The 19,376-nt window shown below is 37.5% G+C and overlaps 1 protein-coding gene across 1 annotated transcript in view; it reads left to right on the forward strand.

Moving 5' to 3' along the window:
- The window catches only part of XRCC5 (X-ray repair cross complementing 5), a 50,947-nt gene extending 31,913 nt beyond the window's left edge, over positions 1-19,034 (forward strand). Inside the window, exons 15-21 of the mRNA XM_065070660.1 lie at positions 79-172; positions 1,604-1,673; positions 9,058-9,167; positions 9,688-9,784; positions 11,787-11,854; positions 16,602-16,673; positions 17,463-19,034. Of these exons, the coding sequence (XP_064926732.1) occupies positions 79-172; positions 1,604-1,673; positions 9,058-9,167; positions 9,688-9,784; positions 11,787-11,854; positions 16,602-16,673; positions 17,463-17,477 (526 nt within the window). The 3' untranslated portion in view covers positions 17,478-19,034. The remainder of the gene's footprint in view (positions 1-78; positions 173-1,603; positions 1,674-9,057; positions 9,168-9,687; positions 9,785-11,786; positions 11,855-16,601; positions 16,674-17,462) is intronic.
- Positions 19,035-19,376: the final 342 nt, after the last annotated feature.

Genomic DNA, 19,376 nt, shown 5'->3' on the forward strand with positions numbered 1-19,376 from the left:
TTAATTTACTGACTCCTTACTTAGTAGGCAGGACAGTTCAGTTTAAGTGTTTATATTGATTTTTGTCCTCATTTGCAGCAGTGAAGATGGACCCAACCCTAAGAAACCCAAAATTGAAGATGAGGAAGGTAGCTTTAGCATCATGAAGCTTGCTGAAGGCAGCGTCACCTCTGTAAGCATATTTTTACAAATCTGATTATTAAATGGGAAGATTAATTTCTCTAAGCGTATTATAGTGAATATACAGTATTCCTGATAGAAGGACAGTTTCTAGCTGAAACATGACTGAAATATTGTCTACTTGTGGATCTGAGAGTCTGCTGGAGATTGTAAAGACAAATTTTTCTGCCCTTAGGTGTCTGTTAGTACAAGTTTCCATCAGTCTGGGATATTTTAGGACAGAATTCTCCCCCATTGTCTAGAGATCTAAAGGGCAAGTCTGAGGATCTGAGGAAAACAGAATATCAGATTTGGGGTTCAGTGGTTGAATTTTGTTCTTGTTCTCTTTCATATCATCTGCAACAGAGAAGTTCCCTCTGTATAATTAATCAAAGGTATTACTGTGGTTTTAGAGACTGTTCTCTGCATTGGTTGGGGTTCTAAATCGCAAATCTGGCTTCATCTTGCTGGTAGGTTAAATGTGTAACTTCATTCCAGATATTGTGTACATGGGTAGATGAAGCCAGTGTCATAACTATGCACGTTTATTTGATTTTTTTCGAATTACAAGGAAAAAGGTGATAACTTGATTTTCAAACTATTCTTTAAGTTTGTTTTTTAAAATGAATGATTGAGATTTTTAAAACATATTTTAAATCTGAAAGGATTTAAATGTTTTGTACTCCTAATATACACTTCTGATTTTTCCTGAAAAGTGGCATTGCCAGATTTAAAAGAAGCAGAAAGACACCAAGGAAGCTTAAAGCTTATCGAATGATCAAAGAATTATTTTGACAGCAAAGCATAACATTTTCAAATAAACTTAGGAGAATTTTGATTCCTGAAAGGAAATATTAAGCAATGTATTTTTTTTTCCAAAGTTATTGCATCTATTTTTCAGTAGAAATTTATTTATATTTGACCTGGTTTTAGTTCCTTTGTAAGGTTTCTGTACTTGTAGGCCCATTTAGAGCTTCAGCTTTAAGATGTCAGACTGGGCCAGAAAGGATAGATGAATTGAGTGCACCAGAGTGTCAAACCAATGATTCTGTACCCACGTGCCTGGGAGCTCCCATTCCTCATTAAGCATCTGTCAAGATTAGTAAGAAGCCTGTGCTGCAGAGAGTCTCAAAGCTGAACTAGCAGATAGCCTGAATGATTGCGCTTCTGACCTCTAAACCCCAGAGAATGTGGTTGCCTTATAAGAGTGCAGCATAGTAAGTGTAAATTCATCTTGCTCATGACATAACTAACCTTTGCAAAGGGTCCTGCGCATTAACACACATTGTAAGACATTCTTTTGTTTTATCAGTCTGCATGCAGAGAATTGTGGAGCTTCTGTTTCCATATTAAAGTAAACAGAAATTTAAAGACTCTTATTGCCTTGCAAGAAAGAAGAGATGGGTATTGGCATATCATTGTATCATTTTTGGACCTTTTGTAGGTTGGCAGTGTTAATCCAGCAGAAGATTTCCGAATTCTGGTGAGGCAGAAAAATACCGACTTCAAAGATGGTAAATGACTTTTATCTATATTAATTATATTTAGTAGCATCTTCAGGGTTCAGTAAATGCAATCCATTTGTCTAAACATGAGTTTCTAGTGCTACGCGAGATGCTCTGGAGTTTACTGCTTAGCTTCTAGTGCCACTCAGCAAAGAAAGGTGTCACTTGTAATTCCCATGTCAGTATTTGCCTTCCCCATTTGGAAGTCTCAGATACCCGTGTTTGTGTAAGGGGGCACTAGAGAGCTGCATGGAGGCATCTGAGCGACTCCTCAGGTGTTTCCAGCTGAAGATCCCTTGCTACGGACTGACTGCCTCGTTCAGACTGGGCACCAGCTTCTCATTTGGCTTCAAGGGATCTTTCTGGCTCAGAGTGGAGGGCTGTTGGCTGTGTGCGGTGTGAGAAACCTGTTTGCTGCTGCCTACTTATTCTGTTCTATGAAGAAATAGGAATCTGATGCCTGGGTTTTACATTTTTACATGCAGAGATAGTTTATTAGTGTTTGTTGTGAGCTGAAGAAAGCACAGGTGTATTTAGAGTGTAATGAGCAGGTAGTATGTGACTTAAAGCTGAGAGGAGGCTCTGTGTGCACTGAGCCCATTCTCAGTGTACAGCAAAACTGGGTTTTGATACAGAGGCGAGGAAGAATACAAAGCACAGGTCAGCCCCTGTCTTGCATTCCCTAAGTCTGAAAATGCAATGGAATTATCATTCACTTGTATGGTATTTCCCTGCTGGAATAGCTATATAGAGATATAGGCAATCCAAAGCTAGAATGCACAAGATGGATGGGGTCATTTTTTCTTTTAAAGTGTGTTTGAAAGTTGTGGCAAGATAAACCTCATCTGCCAAATAGCCACTGACATAGCGCTTCTTTTCAACCAAAAAGATTTGCAGAGGAACTGGCGTGAGGTGCTAGTTATTTCAACAAGGCCTTTGGTCCTTTTGGACATAGTTTGAGGAGGGTGTTAAGTAGTAGATTGATTTGTGATACAGTCTGTTAAATCCTACATAGCTATTTCTCTCCAGAATTTCCAGACCTATAAGCCAGCTAGTTTTACATGGATTTTGCATTAGCTCTCAAAGAAATGGTTTATTGAAAAAATATTTGGAATTGTGTTCTCAAATTTCAGATATTAAGATACAGTAAAACAACACTGCGCAATGTGTTGGAACACAGAAGCTGAAAGTTGACTAGTTTGTTACAGTAATTAATTTTATCAGGCAGGAAGCTCTAAGGCAGAAATAAGTACGGTGATTACCCTTGAAAATGATTTAACTAAAGAGTGCTTAAGTATATCCATTTGGTAGCTGTGCTGCAGATAACTGCAGTACATGTTTGGATGGCTTCTGAAATTTTGAGCAATTGGCTTCTATTTTATGTGTGATCTGCTCTGTAATTATGAGGTGTAGTTAGTTAGAATGTAGTGCAGTCACCCATTTAAAGGAGAAGTAGAAGCCACTATAAATAAAAACATGGTCTGCATACTATTTGTTTTCTTCTGTATAATCCTTTTTCTGCTTTGGAGCCTTTTAGGTAGCTTAATACATAAAACATTCCAGGCATGTTTTTAGTGTCTTGCTGTATTGCATTCTGGTTATGTAAATAGTAAATTCTGCCTTAAAAGTATTCAGTAGTTCTAAGGGGTTTTTTTAGTATAATTTTCTATTGTATTTAATGAGGAAGCATTTATTCCTCTGCTAGAACATGTGAAATGTAAAATATCTTTACAGAAAAGGATGGTCTGTGGTGTTAAAATAGTTTGTTGGGGAAAAAAAATCACATTGTATGTTTAAGGATGCAGACAGGAGAACTACTGGGTTACATCCTGGTTTGCTTCTTTATTGTGTAAAAAGGGCAGCCAGTGCAGTCTTCCAAACTGAACAGAGCCTACAGGGTTTGTGCTGCTCACAGGAGAAGCCTCAGTGCGGGTTGGACAGCCCGTGTCTGATGCCGTGTCCCGCAGCAGAGCAGACCAGACCAGGAGAAACGACATGTCTGCTGTTAGTGGAACCTGGGTCATCCATGTGTAAATATATATTTTCAGAAAATCTGAGAGTTTCAAATTGGTAGTGGTCTTAGGGATAGGTTTTCTGAGACTGGCCACTCATTTCCTAAACAGTAATCAACTTTGTTTTGAATTGACATCTCACAGAATCACATCTGTGCAGTTTATTACAGTAGGGATCCACTTACAGCTTCGATGATGAGTTGTGTGTGATGGTGTCAACTTACTGGTTTATGTTGATTGCTCGTGTAGCTAGCGTTGTGTTTCCCCTCCAGACATCTTTATTTTCTTATTTGCATTTGTGGCCAGAGAGATGTCATTCAATGCAGGTCTTATTTTGAGCAGGTTACAAGCACACAGTCATTCCAAAGAACAGTCTTCTGGTAACATCTCCTGGTATTTTTGTCACTGAGTGCAAATAAAATAGATTAGTTTCCGTGAGTAGGATCCAATCATTACTCCCAATAGTGGACAATGAGTTTCTTCATTGCTGTCACTACAAAGATTCTCAAATGCAGTGAGTGCCATCTTTGTAATGCCAAAGGAGTAGCCACATGGCAACCAGTTTATTCTCTTGGACTGTTTACAGGTTTCCATCCATGACTGTGTTTCTGGAGAGCAGAAAGTGCCTGTTATAGGCTATTGTCTTTTCATACACTTATGTAGAAGATAGAATGGCTTAATGGAGGGTAAAAAAAGGATACTGACACATGCATAGTTTTTTCTATGATTTGTAAATTTTCTGTGCAAGTTTATAGGCCAGATTTCATTGCATTTTACAGGACTCCTATCTGAGAACTTGATGTCTGAAGTCCTGTAGTTGAAAGAGCTTATTTTATTTTACTGATTGTCAGTGAAGAGGGAAATCTGCAATGACAACTGCAGACATCAGAAAAAATGTCCAGAGACAAATTGTACCAAATGCTCATTTTTATATTTATAGAAAGTTTGTTAATATTTTTATTCATAGGCATTCCTAGAAAAAAAAGTTAAGAGTCAGTAATTGCATGTGAAGATTTCAGCAAATACTCTGTTGTGCCTAAGGTGCCACACGTTTGCTGTAGATAGCTTCTTTAGTAAAATGTAAAACACTGGCTTTGCACTGAATGCTTTGTATGCATAAAAGCATTGGGTATAAGAGATTTGCAATGGGGATTTATTAGTTGCAAGAAGGATGACATTTTATTCTGAGATTTTCTGTAGAAATGTGTATAGTTAACTACCTTTCTAGACCTAAGATAATTTTAGAAAAAAAAATAGTATTTACTTCACTTTTTGTTGGTGTATGTCTTTGCAGTTCATCTGCATTTTTATCTTCCTGGATGTTTTTCTGTATTTCGGAGACTATTCATGCTCTACTGCTAGGTAGGCCAAATGCAGTGACTGGTTTGATGAAAATGATTCAGTCATTAGAAAAGTATTTGCAAACCAAATACTTGAGTATATAAAATCACTTTGAAGTTTTCTGGATGTCTGCTTCACAGAGAAGATGAAGCCAGATTCGTCTTTGAAGGGCATAGTCATTGGGTGAGCTCTGATTTGCAACGAACAGAATTTGAATTAGATGTTATGAGGAAAAAAATAATAAAAAAATCACAATGATGGTAGTTAAACATCGAGAGAGGGGCCCAGAGAACCTGAATACTCTTCATCTCTGGAGCTACGTCAACACCTGATCCACAGCGACCCTGGTTTGAGTAGGGATTTGGGCCACGTCCTTCAAATATGCCAGCCTAAATCGTTCATTTTGATACCCACAGGCTACTTAGAGAGACCATTTCAAAACTGAACAGCACCTCATAGGATACTGGAGGTATCAACAGCTCTTGACCTTGAAGTTGTTGTTTCTTGATTTAAAGATGAAGGAAGTACTTAAAAATTAGGACAGTTTTCAATTTTGAATCTCTTCCTTCTTTTCAGTTACAAAAAGATTATACTTAGAGAGCAATAGGTTAAAATTAATTATCAAGTGATTTAGCTGCTTTGTCAGTGACTCTTACTTTAAGTATCGTCCATGAATACAAATCATTACCACCACCAGTGGATAAATCAAAAGATTGGTAAAAATAGGAGTCTTTGATCTACAGAAAGAACTGTGTTCTTTAATGTGATTTTTTTTTTTAGGGGGGAAAAAAATCCCCAAGGAATAGAAATGGGACTATAATACAGTTTTATCTATTATTATTCTGTAATCTGGTTGGCATAGTAATCAAGACCAAGGACCGGACTGAACAAACACGAAAATACAAGTACACTTTTGTACTGTAACTATTCAGAGATAACAAGTGAATATGATTGTTCATGACATGCTTCACAAGAAGTGACAGCATTGGTGAGTGTATTTTAGGGTAGAGAATGTGTCTGGATGCCAGTGGGGAAGGGATTAAATCCTGTTAGAAAAAAAATATATTGTATTCAAAGATTTATTTATTTATTTTTTTAACCTGTAGTTATCCAGTCTTAAATCACTGTATTTGTTATCCTACCAATCAGGTACAGTAGAAGGAGGAAGCAGGAGATAAAGATTTCTTGTGAGATCAGCTGAATGTGATGGTTATTAGGAGTGCTGGAATTCCAGCTAATGCAAAATGTAGCAGTTTGTTCTTTTACTTCCTTACCATTGTGTGGGGGATTGGGGAAGCTGGGAGAGAAGGAAAAAAGTTATTATTCTACAGTGTTAGCCTGAATAGACTGTCAGTTTATAACTCTGGGATCTGCTCTTCAAAAACCCAATGCTTGAGATTTGTCTGGGACGCATCAGAGTTAATGCACAGCTTAGTTAGACAGACATCTTTATGCCTTTCTCCAAAAACAGGGACATTTACTTTTTGCAGCACCCAAACCCAAAGATTTGGACTAATGGAAAGGCAGATGACTGGTATCAGGACATCTATAAAGTTCTCAGACAAGAAGTGTAAAGGAACAGAGTTCACTTCAGAGAACTCCCAGTTATAATCATTGCCTACCACCTCTGGTGTTGTCTTTGCCCTCCTGAAGTAATTTGGTGGTCTAATCATAACACGGGGATTTTATCTATGTTAGATTCATCAATCATTGGCCTGTCACTTAAGTGAGACCAAATGGACAGATACAATTTTAGCTGAGCCGTTTCAAGATGTTTGAAGAATCTGACTTAAAATATTGTTGCCATGTAACCTCTTTCGTGCCTATATTGTGGTCTTTTGGTGCCTACTAAAGCATTGTAGAGCTTTTTTAGTTCCTTACAACAGATTTCAAAAGGAGGCGGCTCACAGTCAGTAGCAAGAAAAAGTCTTTTCTTCTTACGCCTGACAGTGCAATCAAATGGAAAAAAGACTTAAAAAAAAATAAATGCAAAAGAAGTAAAGTGTCTGATAATTTCAAAGAGTATGCTGGAATCATTCTGACAATAAAGACTTTTATTGCACCCTCATAGCGCCTGGGGTTTTAATTTAAAACATCAATGAAAAGGCAGCACTAAAAGAAAAAAAACCCACAACACCACCACTGAAAATACCAGCAGGACTTGGTTTTATTAGCGCAATTCATAAGAAATTAGAACATTTAATGACAAAATCGTTAACCATGAAAAAAATAGGCTGACTTAACTTGGGGAGCTTAAGTAGTGAGACTTCAATATAGTTTGTCAGCTACTGGTAAATAAATAGGCAGAGTGAGCTGCTGGCCCCTGAAGCAGCAGGCATTCGAGCTCACTGTTGCACAGAACCATCAGCCACCTCCTTTTCTAGACACTCTGTAGGGTCAAAAGCTAGCGGGAGAATTATCAGACTTCCCTTGTTTCACGCTTTTCAGGGTTCTGTCCTTCAGATTCAGTTCAATTAGACATTTTGTAGAACATAAATATAACAGCTAGAGCTGTGAATGCTTAGAGTGGACAGAGGGGAATACAGTATTTAAACAATGTTTGCTTCCTGCTGTGTTTACTTATCCTGGTTTCGTCCACCACTCCAGCAGATTATTTTCCATGTTGTTTCCAAGTTGCAGTGACATATATGCCCATAACATCTGAACATAAGGGCTATAGGTCAGGCTAAAGGTTCTACCGATCCAGTAACCTTCCTTTAACAGTACAAGAACAGGACAAGCAGATGCTGTGACTTGTCCAGAATGCTTTCCTGCATTTTCTTCCTCAATGACAACATCATCTTCAATCTCCCTGGATAGGGTTCCTTTTCTAAGAATTCCAAGAATTTGTTCAAGCATTTTTTTAAGCTGTTAAAACTTCAAGTATTCCACAGCAGCCCGTGGCAAAGGGGTTAACTGGTTCTGTTTGAAGATGTACTTTTTTGTTTGTTTGTTCTTAACCCACATCATCTTTTTTTTGAGAGAGGCAGTGGACTCTCAGTTCCTACTCAACCTTCTCACAGTGCTTCTGAGTTTGTGGATCAGTGTTGTACGTACACTCCTCACACTTTTCTTTGCTCAGGCTGAGGTGCCTGCCAGAAAGTAAAATTGGAGAGTTCCTCTCCTGTAAGTAAATGTGAATAAAATCGGAATGATCTCCCCAGGGAAAGGGTAGATTCCCCAGCATTGGACACTTCTAGCTGGACAGGGTGCTGGGCCATCTTGTCTACACTGTGCTTCTGCCAAGAAGGGTTGAACCAGATGATCATTGTGGTCCTTTCCAACCTGGTGTTCTATTATTCTATGAAAATAAAGGACTAAAATCCAGCAGGTGTGAATTGGCCTTGCAGAGCTTTTGGGGATGTTTTCACTTGTTGCATTTGCAGGGGTTTATGGCTGCCTACCTTTTAGGAGCTCAACAGTGAGGGTGAAACTGGTGTTTCCCTTCTGGTTGGTACAAGTCTCATTGTTTGCCTCTGCTTCTCTCTGTCAAGCATGCACAGTTTATAACGCTTATCTGCATAATCAGCATTGCCCTGATGAAAAAAATCATCAAACTACCTGTAGAGAGACAAGATAATATTCTAATGTCAGTAACAACAAGGTAGTCTTTTAACTGCAATCACCCTACAGCTGTTGTTTTGACATTATTAGACCTTCATCGTAAATTTAATGCTTTTATTGAAATACGCGTGTATTTCAAAGGACATTTAGGGCATCTGTTTGTGTTGTGAAACATGACCTCCTCAGTTTTAGGATCCCCAGTGCTCTGGTTTTACTTTGTATCAAACAAGCTAGGCCAGTGCTGTTTTTTCTTGGCCTTGAGGGAAGGGAAAGACTTTTGCCTTGGCAGTGCTTGGGTTTCTTGCTCTATATCTAGCTTTTCCAGAGAGGCTGAAGTAATTGTCAGTAGCTTAAATAACAATTATCAGCTTGAGTAGCTTGAGGTGTTATGGGTATGATTAACTCTTTTGATGCCTGTGGAATAGAAAAAGAGACATGTACATTCTTGGATTTATTTATTTCTCCTTGTCTTTCAGTGAGTCAGCAGTTGATAAACCGCATTCATCAGTTCCTGGAAAATAAAGGTTCACAGTATTACATGAAAGGGATCAATTGTATCAGAGTTTTCAGAGAGGAAGCCATTAAGGTAATGTTAATATGTGAAAACTCTCATCTCTTTCAAATTAAAGACATGATAGACCTATTTGCTATATTAGAAACTTGGTAATTTATTGCTAGAGCAAAAAAAAATGGATTTGTAGTTTAAAGTCTACACAGATTAAAGTTTAGAAAGATATTTACATTTTATGTTTCTTTATTACTGGAATGTGGATTATCATCTCTGGTATTATTTGTTGCTGTTTGTTTGCTTTTAAACATAAAACCACAAGGTCTTCAACCTGATACTTGTAAAAGAAAAATAAATGATCCTACCAATTTCTTCTTAAGTAAATCTAGTTGCAAGCAAGTCTTTCTAGCCTTCTGAAAGGCAGTTTTTGTGCCTCACCTTTCCTTGGAACTCTTGGTTTTAGTAGGGATAAACCCCAAAATCTGTACTGACCTTTGTGTTCACTGTGTTGGATGACTTAATGAAGAATTAAGTTTGCAGTGCTCTGTATTAAGCTCCTTTAATATTTCTCTGTTATCATTGCTGTTATTTTTTTCAGCTCTCCAAGGTGCAGTGCTTTAATGATTTTCTGCAGGCCCTGAAATCAAAGATGGAAGATAAAGCCTTAGCTGATTTCTGGGAGATCATAATACAAGGTAGAATGGTGTTTAAAAAATAAAAAAGTATTTCTTGTTCTATTATCCATTATGTAATGTTATGTAAGAGCAAACCTTGTTAGCAACGGGACACTTAAACTAAGCTCAGAGCAGTATTTGGTATGGTTCGTTCCTGCAGCCTGTTTGAAAACATAAAAAAAGACTTTCATGTTGCACTTTCCTTTTCTGCACTATTAGTTTTGTATCAGCAATATTCATAATGCCTTGCCAAGTCTTGTTGAAATGGTAAATTAATTGTGGAAGAAGAGAGACAAATTAAATGTTACAGGGTAAGGAGCAGAAGATATGATTTCAGCTGAATTTCAAAATAAGTTGAAAAAACTCATGCAGCAGGGATATAAAAAGAATCTTCCAAATTAAACTTCAAAAAAGCATAGATAGCATTGAAATATGTCACTGATCATTTTGTGTTTAAGCAACGTGAAGGACAGAGTATGCGGTAATATGACACCTACCTATGATTAAACTGGGAGATACGAGGCAGTGTGATTCCGAAAGACATTCAGAGACTACGCAAGTGATAAATGAAGGAACATTTTCACAAATATGAAACCTGGTGGACTAAAAAAGTCTTTTACGTCATACTCTCATTTTTAATTGGAGCCAGCGCTAAGAAAATCTGTTCAATGCCCAGCTGTATCTCTTAAGGGTGCATGCTGTAAAATGCAATGATATGCTTTTGTACAGCGCTTTCAAAGTGACAAACTCCAGACAGTCTCAAATGCCTACTTTGTCCAGCATTTTCAAAATATAAGGTAGGAATTTGTTTAGGAACCCAAAACAACAGCACAAGGCAACACTGAAAGAATATGATATTCAGTAGTATTGGGGGGGCCTTCTCTGAAGAAATTTGGAAAAAAGCCACAAAACCAACAACCACAAAAAACCCAACAAATTTTGCAGCCAGGAAACTAGGATCTTCCAAAGCCATACTAGAATACTGTTTTAGTATTGTTTAGTTGGTACAAACCAGGGTTTTTAACAAACTGGAGTATATTTTCTTAGAAAAAAAATTACAAATACAAACAGATGGTATTTTCATACAAAATAGATTATATTCTTGTGAGAAGATGAAAAAATCATGGTGCTTTATGCATAATCGATCTGCTCTCACTAGTTAGCTGAAATTGTTTTTGCTTGCTGCTATCAAAAGCAGAAATCTTGTTTTCCCTGCTTTTTGCCACATGATCCATCCCTTCTTTTCTACCAAATGTGGCATTGGGCTTTGTCAGGAGCGACTGCAGTCCCCAAAAGAGGACAGGCCTGAGGTAATGAGTTAGTGGCCCAGGAGCAAGACAGGTCTGTTTGACAAGTTCATTTGTCTCATGAAACCCTGCCATGCAGTTCTGTGGGCACGTTAAGATGGTTTCACACCTGTGCCTCTGCTGAAGCCTTTACAAATCTCCTGTTTTTCACTCTCACACCCACAGGCACAGCCATTCATGTAGCCAGGTGATAGGCCAGACTGGAAAAACTATTGGGGTAAAAAGTAATTGAGGTTTGAGTTGTTGGGTTTTTTTTTAGGGAGGTCACTGAATGGTGGTGCTGGCAAAACCAAAGAGCACTTTGGTAGTCAGACAGTAGGTAATCCCAGCATAAGTGCTTGTAGGTTAGGAGTTAATTTTTGAAGGCTATTAAGGACCTGAGAGCATGCTGTGAGTGACTAAAAATGTAATTTCTGGCAGATTTTCAGCATTTAATCTGTGATCTGTGATTTTGGTGTCTCATTAGTTTGATTGTCATAATATTAGCAGTTTCCTAAATGGATACTTCCACAAGCTTATGAATATGCTCATTAATTTATTTTTATATCATAGTTGACTCATTTATGCAAGTCACGTTTTCCTTTGAGCAATATTTTTTTTAATTTTTACTGGTGATGATGACACATTCAGAAGCTGGAATTTTTCATTTCTAACATTAAGTGTGGTTTTGGGAAGCCTTCTAGTGATGTTTTTATATCTTGTCTTTTTTTTTTTAGACAGAATTTCTTTGATCACTAAAGATGAAGCAGAAGGAAGTTCAGTGACTAGTGAAGAGGCTGAAAAGGTATCGTTTTTTTAATGAGCATCTATTTGTATAGAGCCTGTGCTGTAGAACAGAAGATGCCTTCTTATGTGGATAAATCTTTAGGTGAATGAAATAGGATCCGTATGAAATTGCCTCAATTCAGAGCAAAAATAATTCCCTAAAACATTTTGCTTTAATTGGTCTTTAGAAAGTAGCATGTATTGGCATCATTAGCTGAAATTATCCTCTACAAAGAAAAAGAACTTTAGGAACTCAGTGTAGTGGAACAGAAATAATCAATTATTTATATATGCAAGATCAGTATTTGAACTTCATAGATAGAATTCTGATATTGTCAGCATACAAGTTTGAAAGTCAGGATTCTTTTTTGTCTAAAGGCGGTTGAACTCTAGCAATGTAAAATTGTTATGGATAGTTTTCACCACGTATGCAACAATATCGGTATTTTCCACTTTGCGCAGCTCTTGTGGATTGGTGGGCATCATAGCTGTTGCTGGTATTATTATTGGTGATCATATTAGATCCTTTTGGAAACAAAAGTTTGGGAGTATTTGCAGGTATTCTTTCTGCAGAAATATAACACTTGAGTAACTGCAGTGATGAACGAAGGATGTCACACTTACAAAGGAGTGAATTCTAACAGGCAGAGTGGTGCCTTCTGTTTGAAGGAAAGCAGAGTTGCTGTCCAAAATGGTATTTGTGTGGAGAGTCTAAGATGAGCATTCTAGTATCAGACTGCTAGCCATGATTTTAAATAGTTTGGGAGGAAGATTGTCCTTGTATTACAGACCCTTCAAGGTAAACCTGTGGCTAAAATAACTAAGTACTTTGCAGAGAAGCAGCTTTTCTAAGATGCCACATTGATTTTTGCAACTTCCAGGCTTTACATTAGCAATAACCAGAAGGGGGTAGAAGTAGGTCCTCCATGAGTGAATTAATGAGCGGTTAAAAGTTTGTCATTTAGAAACTGCTTTTTTCATCTGTAAGGATTTACCTCAAGGTGAAGAAGGCACAGAAATGTCATGAAAATGAAAAGCTAACAAACTAAGAAAGCTAAGCAGGTGTGCAGAGTAGAAATGGCAGAATATGATGTTTTTTTCTAGACATGAAGGCCCTACTGGCTTTTTCTCATCACACATAATTGTATAGAACAGTGTTTTTTCCCCGGTGGTGGTTTTAAAGAATATCAGTTTTTGTTATATATTCCAAATGCTGTGAATTTACTTGGAAACTTCCAAAGACAGGATGTTTCTTGAGCACTTCACTTCCTAGTCTGGAACTACCATTGATGCTCAAAATGTGCTAATGCTGTGTGAAATAGCCACTATTCCTTAAGGAAATCTTTACTAGCTCTGAAGACCTTACTTGTTGTCTTAACTGTGAGCGTGTGGTGGCTAAAAAATACTGTACCTTTATAGGAACATAGCACAAATTATAGAGTACCAAGAACTAGATTTACAGCTGCCAGGCTAAGCTGGAGCTAAGGATTGGTAGACCAACTTCAAAATAACATTTCCATTTTAATGTCATCTTGCAGTCAGCCAGGTGTTGTAATACAGGAACTTCTTTTGTGATTGATTGGAGGTCCTACAACAGCCATAACTTCCCTTTAAAATAGGGGAATAAAAGAGATTGCATGAAATCAGCTGTGCAACAGAGTTCTCTAACATGGCAGTTACCTTGGCTTTCAGAATAAAACCTTTTGCTAACAAAGCAGTCGGCAATCCCAGTAATTCACTAGATAACCACCTCCCCACACACTCTTCAGATCCAAACCCAGAGCCTTGATTTGTCATTGGCTGTTGAGGGTTTATATGACTTTTTACTTAAGAAACTGGAAGACTGCATATTCTTGGAGTTGGATCTGAGACAGGAAATGTTATCTTGAGGTTATGGGGCTGGTCTAAAATCTCACCCTCCTTGGTCCAGTTAAACCCTGCCACAGGTTTCCTGTGTCATACAAAGCCAGCGTTTTCTTATGTCTAGACTAGACTGCAAAAATGGTTTGTTTTCTATACTGAAGGTGTTACCCTTCACAAAAGGGTTATATTGGATCTTTTAAAATGTCACACAACAGAGCAAGGTGCAAGTTTTCTTTACCCCTACAACAGGTCACATGCAAATGTGTAGGTCAAGGCACTGGCTGTTAGTGCGGACCGATGTGACACAAAAGCCTTTTCTCTTGTGTGCGGATCGCTAGCTGACAGCTGTTTCAGGACTGCTTTGGTATAAGTTTTCATGTTTATAGTGTTGCTCTTTGAAGGAGAAAGAAAGACATACAAGGTTTGCTTGTTAGACAGGTAACACATAACAATTTTATTTTCTTTTTGGTTGAGCTACGTTATCCATGTGTATTTTCCTGTCACTGAGAAAAAGGACTTTAAGTGTTGTGTGGTTTGGTGGTGGTGGTTGTTGTTTTTCCCCTCTGATAGTGGAAATACTCTTTATAGAGCATGAGTATGATAGGGTAAAAGAACAGAAATGTCAAGTGCTTTTTCTGGTTGCCTTGGGAAAGATAGTGGATTTCAGCACAACTATTATATGTAGTTTCTTTTGCATAAATTTAAAACAGGTTTTGGAAGAAAAAACAGCTTTGGATGTTCAGCATTTGCTGGAAACTTCAAGTTTCAATTTATTGCAAATCTTCATTATACATTTATTTAGCTTTCTTTACCTAATTTAGTGTGGAAAAGCTAATTTGGAAAACTTTGAAAAATGTGCTACTTTCAGAAATACCGTTTGACTCTTAATTAACTGTTTAAAAAGACATTTGATCTGGCACAAAAAGCCTTTCAGAGCTGACAATGTAATTAGCTTTTAGTTTCATGGTATGTGCTTTACATTACTACTAGATTTGCTGAAAAAGTTCCAAAAAAAGATACACAGACATACAGCACCTTGAAATTCTAATTCCTTCTGGCCCCAGCACCTTCTCATTTTTTTTGCAGCTGCAAAATCTATATGATAAGTTGAAGTCAGCACATTAAAACATGAGTGTGGTCTGTGGAGTAAGCTTTCTACATTCCTCTTGGATGTTCCTGCTTAGGCTGTAGGAAAGGTCTGACCTTTGGGTGGTGAGACAACCAGGCAGAGGTTTTCTACATCCTCTGTCTTTGGTGTTAACCAAAAGCAACGTATTTGTTTTTCATCCTGGTGGGTATGGTACCTGGTACTTTCCCCACAAACGGGATGCAGCAGGTAAGTTCTCCATGTTTTACACCTTGTCTAGAGCTGTTACTATTGCTCTAGAGAAGCAGAATATTTTATTTATGTAAAATAGTGTGTAAGCTTTTTACAGTACAAGTGTGTTGTCTCAGAGACTCATGGTGCTTGGGTAGGGATCCCATGACCTTTTACACAACCTTATGTCTGTTATAGTTTGAGTCCTCGGGTAAACAGTAGCTTGCTTTCAGGAGCCAGCTGTTTGCACGGGAGTTACCAGGTATTTATAGCCTGTTTAATGTGGTTATTTTCTAGCTAGTTGTTCTCTTTCATCATCTAGAGTTATAAATAAGCTATTTCTGATTTAGTGATAATGGAACTCAAAGTCATGGAATGTGGCTTTTCTTCCTCCCCAGCTTCACAGACATCTTTTTATCTGGGGCAGGGTGGTTCCCAGCTCTGTATACTTGTTCTGGTGCATTTTAGTATGAAAAAGAAAATGTATTATTTGATAGAAAGGATACTGGTAAAGAGACCATAACTAACACTTGTAAGCAACTAGACCCTTTTTAAGTAAGAGTCAAGTACTTGTATTTTTTTTCTGCCGTTCTAGCTAAATTATTTTTTTCACTAAGAGACAAATAATTCAGAGGTGGCTGTACTCCAGCTATTGTCTGTATGTTTGATTTCAGTTGTTATAGTATCTGAGCAACTTACCTTTATCTTGTGTTTGTGGATGCCATGCTTTAAGTGAAGGGCATATGGGGAGTTGTATCAGCATCTACGGCAATAGAATTTTACATAATGAATTTTCTATTTTTAAAGGCTGGCATTCTAACCATCTTGTGTGTTTGAGGGTTGTTTTTTCTAAAAAAAAAAAAATCGCGTCTTTGTTCATTTGTTAAATGTTAATTGAATTAAATGGGAAAGTTCCACACAGAACTAGAATGTCACACTGAAGAAATTGGCTAAACAAGCCGTTGGTCAGCTCACATATGTATTCATATCAATGGGGGCACGCTTTGCTGTCCTTTAGCATTTTGTAGTTACACACAATACTACTTTTTAAATTGTCTTTTTTAAGAACATGTATGTGCCCATGTTGTAATGGAAAAAATTTCCGTCTAGCCCAGAATCCCATGTTTGACAGTGGGCAATAACAGACGGGTAGGGAGAAGTGCACAGGTGGAGGCTCCAGGCACTGGTGTCTCCGGTGCTCCCTGTGCTTGAGGTTGCTTCTCTGGACTTTGGCTTCAAAGGATTTTTTCCTCTGTGAACTTTCCCCATCTCCTCCTGAGATTAGGGACTAATATTTGCAGCATCCTTATTACAGTGCGTTCTACAGCTTAACCATGTGTTGTGTGAAGAACCATATCCTTTTGTCTGTGATTCAAAACACTTCACTGTGAAATCCCTTAAAAGCAATTCTTAAGAAATTTCCTGTACTTCATGATGATTTTGGATGGTGGAAAACAAAACAAACTTCATTCATAATTTTTAATAACAGGTGGATTTGTTTAGATATACAAAGGAGACAATCTGTTAATTTAACATGTAAGGTCTGTGTTTTGTTGGTATCATATAAATACGTTTGTGTTTTCAGTTCTTGGCTCCAAAAGAAAAGAAAAATGAAACCCTGCCTCCCACAGATGAAGGTGGTGATGTTGATGATTTGGTGAGTACTATAAAGACATGGTGTGGCTTTCGAATTTAACTGTAACTGCAAGGAGCAGTGAGAGACAGCGAGTGCTTCTTAAAGCAGTAAATTGGAGTGCATGGCTTAGCAAACACCTAAGGAATTGAGTCAGAAAGAGCCATGTGAAATTACTTATTTGCTATTGTAAATGTAACCAGATGTGTAATTTCATGATGGCAAACACTGTTATGTAGTTACACAGGTGTTTACATAGGTTAAACATGTCCTCTAGTGTGTTTCAAAAGAGCCCATGAGGCTGCTCATTTGATAGCAGATTGTTATAATTTACTATAATAGCATTGAACAAAGCTTGTCAATCTAGAACAGCTATTTATGTGCATTGAAAACTGAAAATCATTTTTAAAAGATGTTTTAATCTTCTCAATTAACCCTCTTTATATAGGCTTGCTGAAATTCAAAGATTTCAAGATGCATTTTTAATAAATATTTTAGCCACTTTTACTGGCGAGTTGTTACAAATATTTCTCCAAGGCTTAGGCTGATAACATAGACAGCTTTAAAGAAGTTTCAATAGCAGGCAGATTTCTACTTTTAGACTGTGCTTTTTAAAATCTATAAATTGAACATACGATTATGTGAAGATGAGATTTTTTTCTGTGTGGTTTTGAACTGTTAAGTTCTATGCAGTCCATTTGTGTTTTATGATAAGGATTTCCGAATTTGCTTTGTTTTCTAAATGCTAAACACACGTACAAAATAACTTGAATTCAATGCTACTTCTTCCAATTCTGTTTCTTCTGTTTGCAGCTGGACATGATGTGACTGGGCGATATGTGGTGACTGTGCAAGCAAAGGTTTGGAAGAGAACCCTCTGTGAGATGGAGCACAAAACCAGGATGTTAATGAGAAGACAGTATATCCATCTTTATTTTCTCGAATGCGAGCAGAACTCCCAGAGACATTTCTGTTGTTATAAATGTCACCTGACTTCTTAAAACTAGAACAGAAGATTGAAATAATCTGAAGTGTTTTGTGAAGTAATGATACTTTTAGGGCATATCTTTTTTTTTCCTTTTCATTTAGCACACTGAATCTAGCTTATCCTTGGCAATGCTTTCAGCTAAACAGTACTAAATTTAATGAGAATCTGTGCTGGCACCTGAAATTCTTGTTATAGTACATTGCCTGGGAAGGAAGATAGAAATGTCACAGTGAGGTTACCAGATAATGTTGAATCTTTAGTGGAGGTAACTACATGGCATTGTTACACAAGGGGAAAAAAAAAAATCTATTTTCATGCCTTTTTTCTATTAAAATAATAATAATAAAATAACACCACAGAGAGGAAAAAAAAAAAAAAAAAAGAAAACCACAACCAAAACCATACAAACAACAAAGGCTTCTGGGAAAAAATTCTAGGCCAGAGAGTCACAAAGTAGTTTGAAATACACAACAGAATCTCAAGTGCACAGCAAAGCCGTGTGTGCTGATTTTGCCACAGTGCACCCGGATGAGTAGTTGTGGGCATCTCTGTACTACAGGTTCTCTGTCCTGTCAGCTCAGCAGCAGCTCAAAAGTCTCTGTCTCCTTCTTTTATAGACTTTCCTGCTTCATTCTTAGACTTTTAACTACTGTAGATACTCCTGATGCCGAAAGGGTGAATCAGTCGGTTATATCCTCATTCCATATGCTGTGAATAACTGCTAACACAGAGCAGAAGAATCCGTGAAAGCTGTGCACTGACACCTGTGACAGATAACTGACAGTAATTAACATTAGTAACCAAGATGGAGTACTGTCTACACAGAGCAATCCAAACTAGTCAAATACTGCTTAGAAAAAGATACTCAAATTACAGATCTGGAGAGATGATAATGACACCTTCACAGATATGTGTTTGGTACAACCAGATTCATTCCTTTTAAAAGTTCATTTCATTAGTGCAAGTGTATAAACGCACTGTGCAAAATGGTACTAAGTTCAGAAAAAAGATAAAAATCATGAGCTGTAGTTAAAAAATGTTTTGGAACATCCGCACTTTATACTGGACAACAGTTCCTGTGTGGGAAGCAGCAATTGCTTTTTGCCCCTTCCTCCCTGCAGTGACCTGCTCTGTCCTGTCTAACATCCCGTTTTGATTGAGATCGTGCAGACTGTGAAAGGGCTTTTCAAATGCAGATGGCAGGGAGTAAGTGATCTTTCCAGACCTTTAGAGCATTTGTGTCACCAGAAGATATTTTTCTGAACTGGAAATAAGAAATATTTGGTCAGTCCATTCTTTCAAATGTCTTTTATGGCAAATCTATAGAGTATAACAGTGACTGGAGGTTTTTTTACATTTTATTAATTTGTTTGATTAATAAAATATTTCTAAAATGCTTTTGTCTTCTTCAGAACCATGTTTGCTAAAATCAAATTATTAACTATCTATGCAATACCTAACAGGGACTATCAAAAGCCCCTTTTCTGGACATAAAATGCGGACACTGAATATCAAAAGCCCTGTATGGAAGCCGTGTGTAATGACTTGTTCTGTTCTTTACAAACTCTAAATTCACAACACCTTAATAAAATAGTTTTTAACATTTTGAAGAGATGATGAGAAGTCTTGGTCAAGACCAGACAGGATACAGAATCCCTTCACAAGTCAAAATAAGGATTAGGGCTTTCTGTTTCTTTTGAACCAGTTGACCACAGTCTAAAGAGAGTGTAGCTTCTGTC

This window comes from Columba livia, chromosome 7, assembly GCF_036013475.1.
Source record: "Columba livia isolate bColLiv1 breed racing homer chromosome 7, bColLiv1.pat.W.v2, whole genome shotgun sequence".
Taxonomy (NCBI): domain Eukaryota; kingdom Metazoa; phylum Chordata; class Aves; order Columbiformes; family Columbidae; genus Columba; species Columba livia.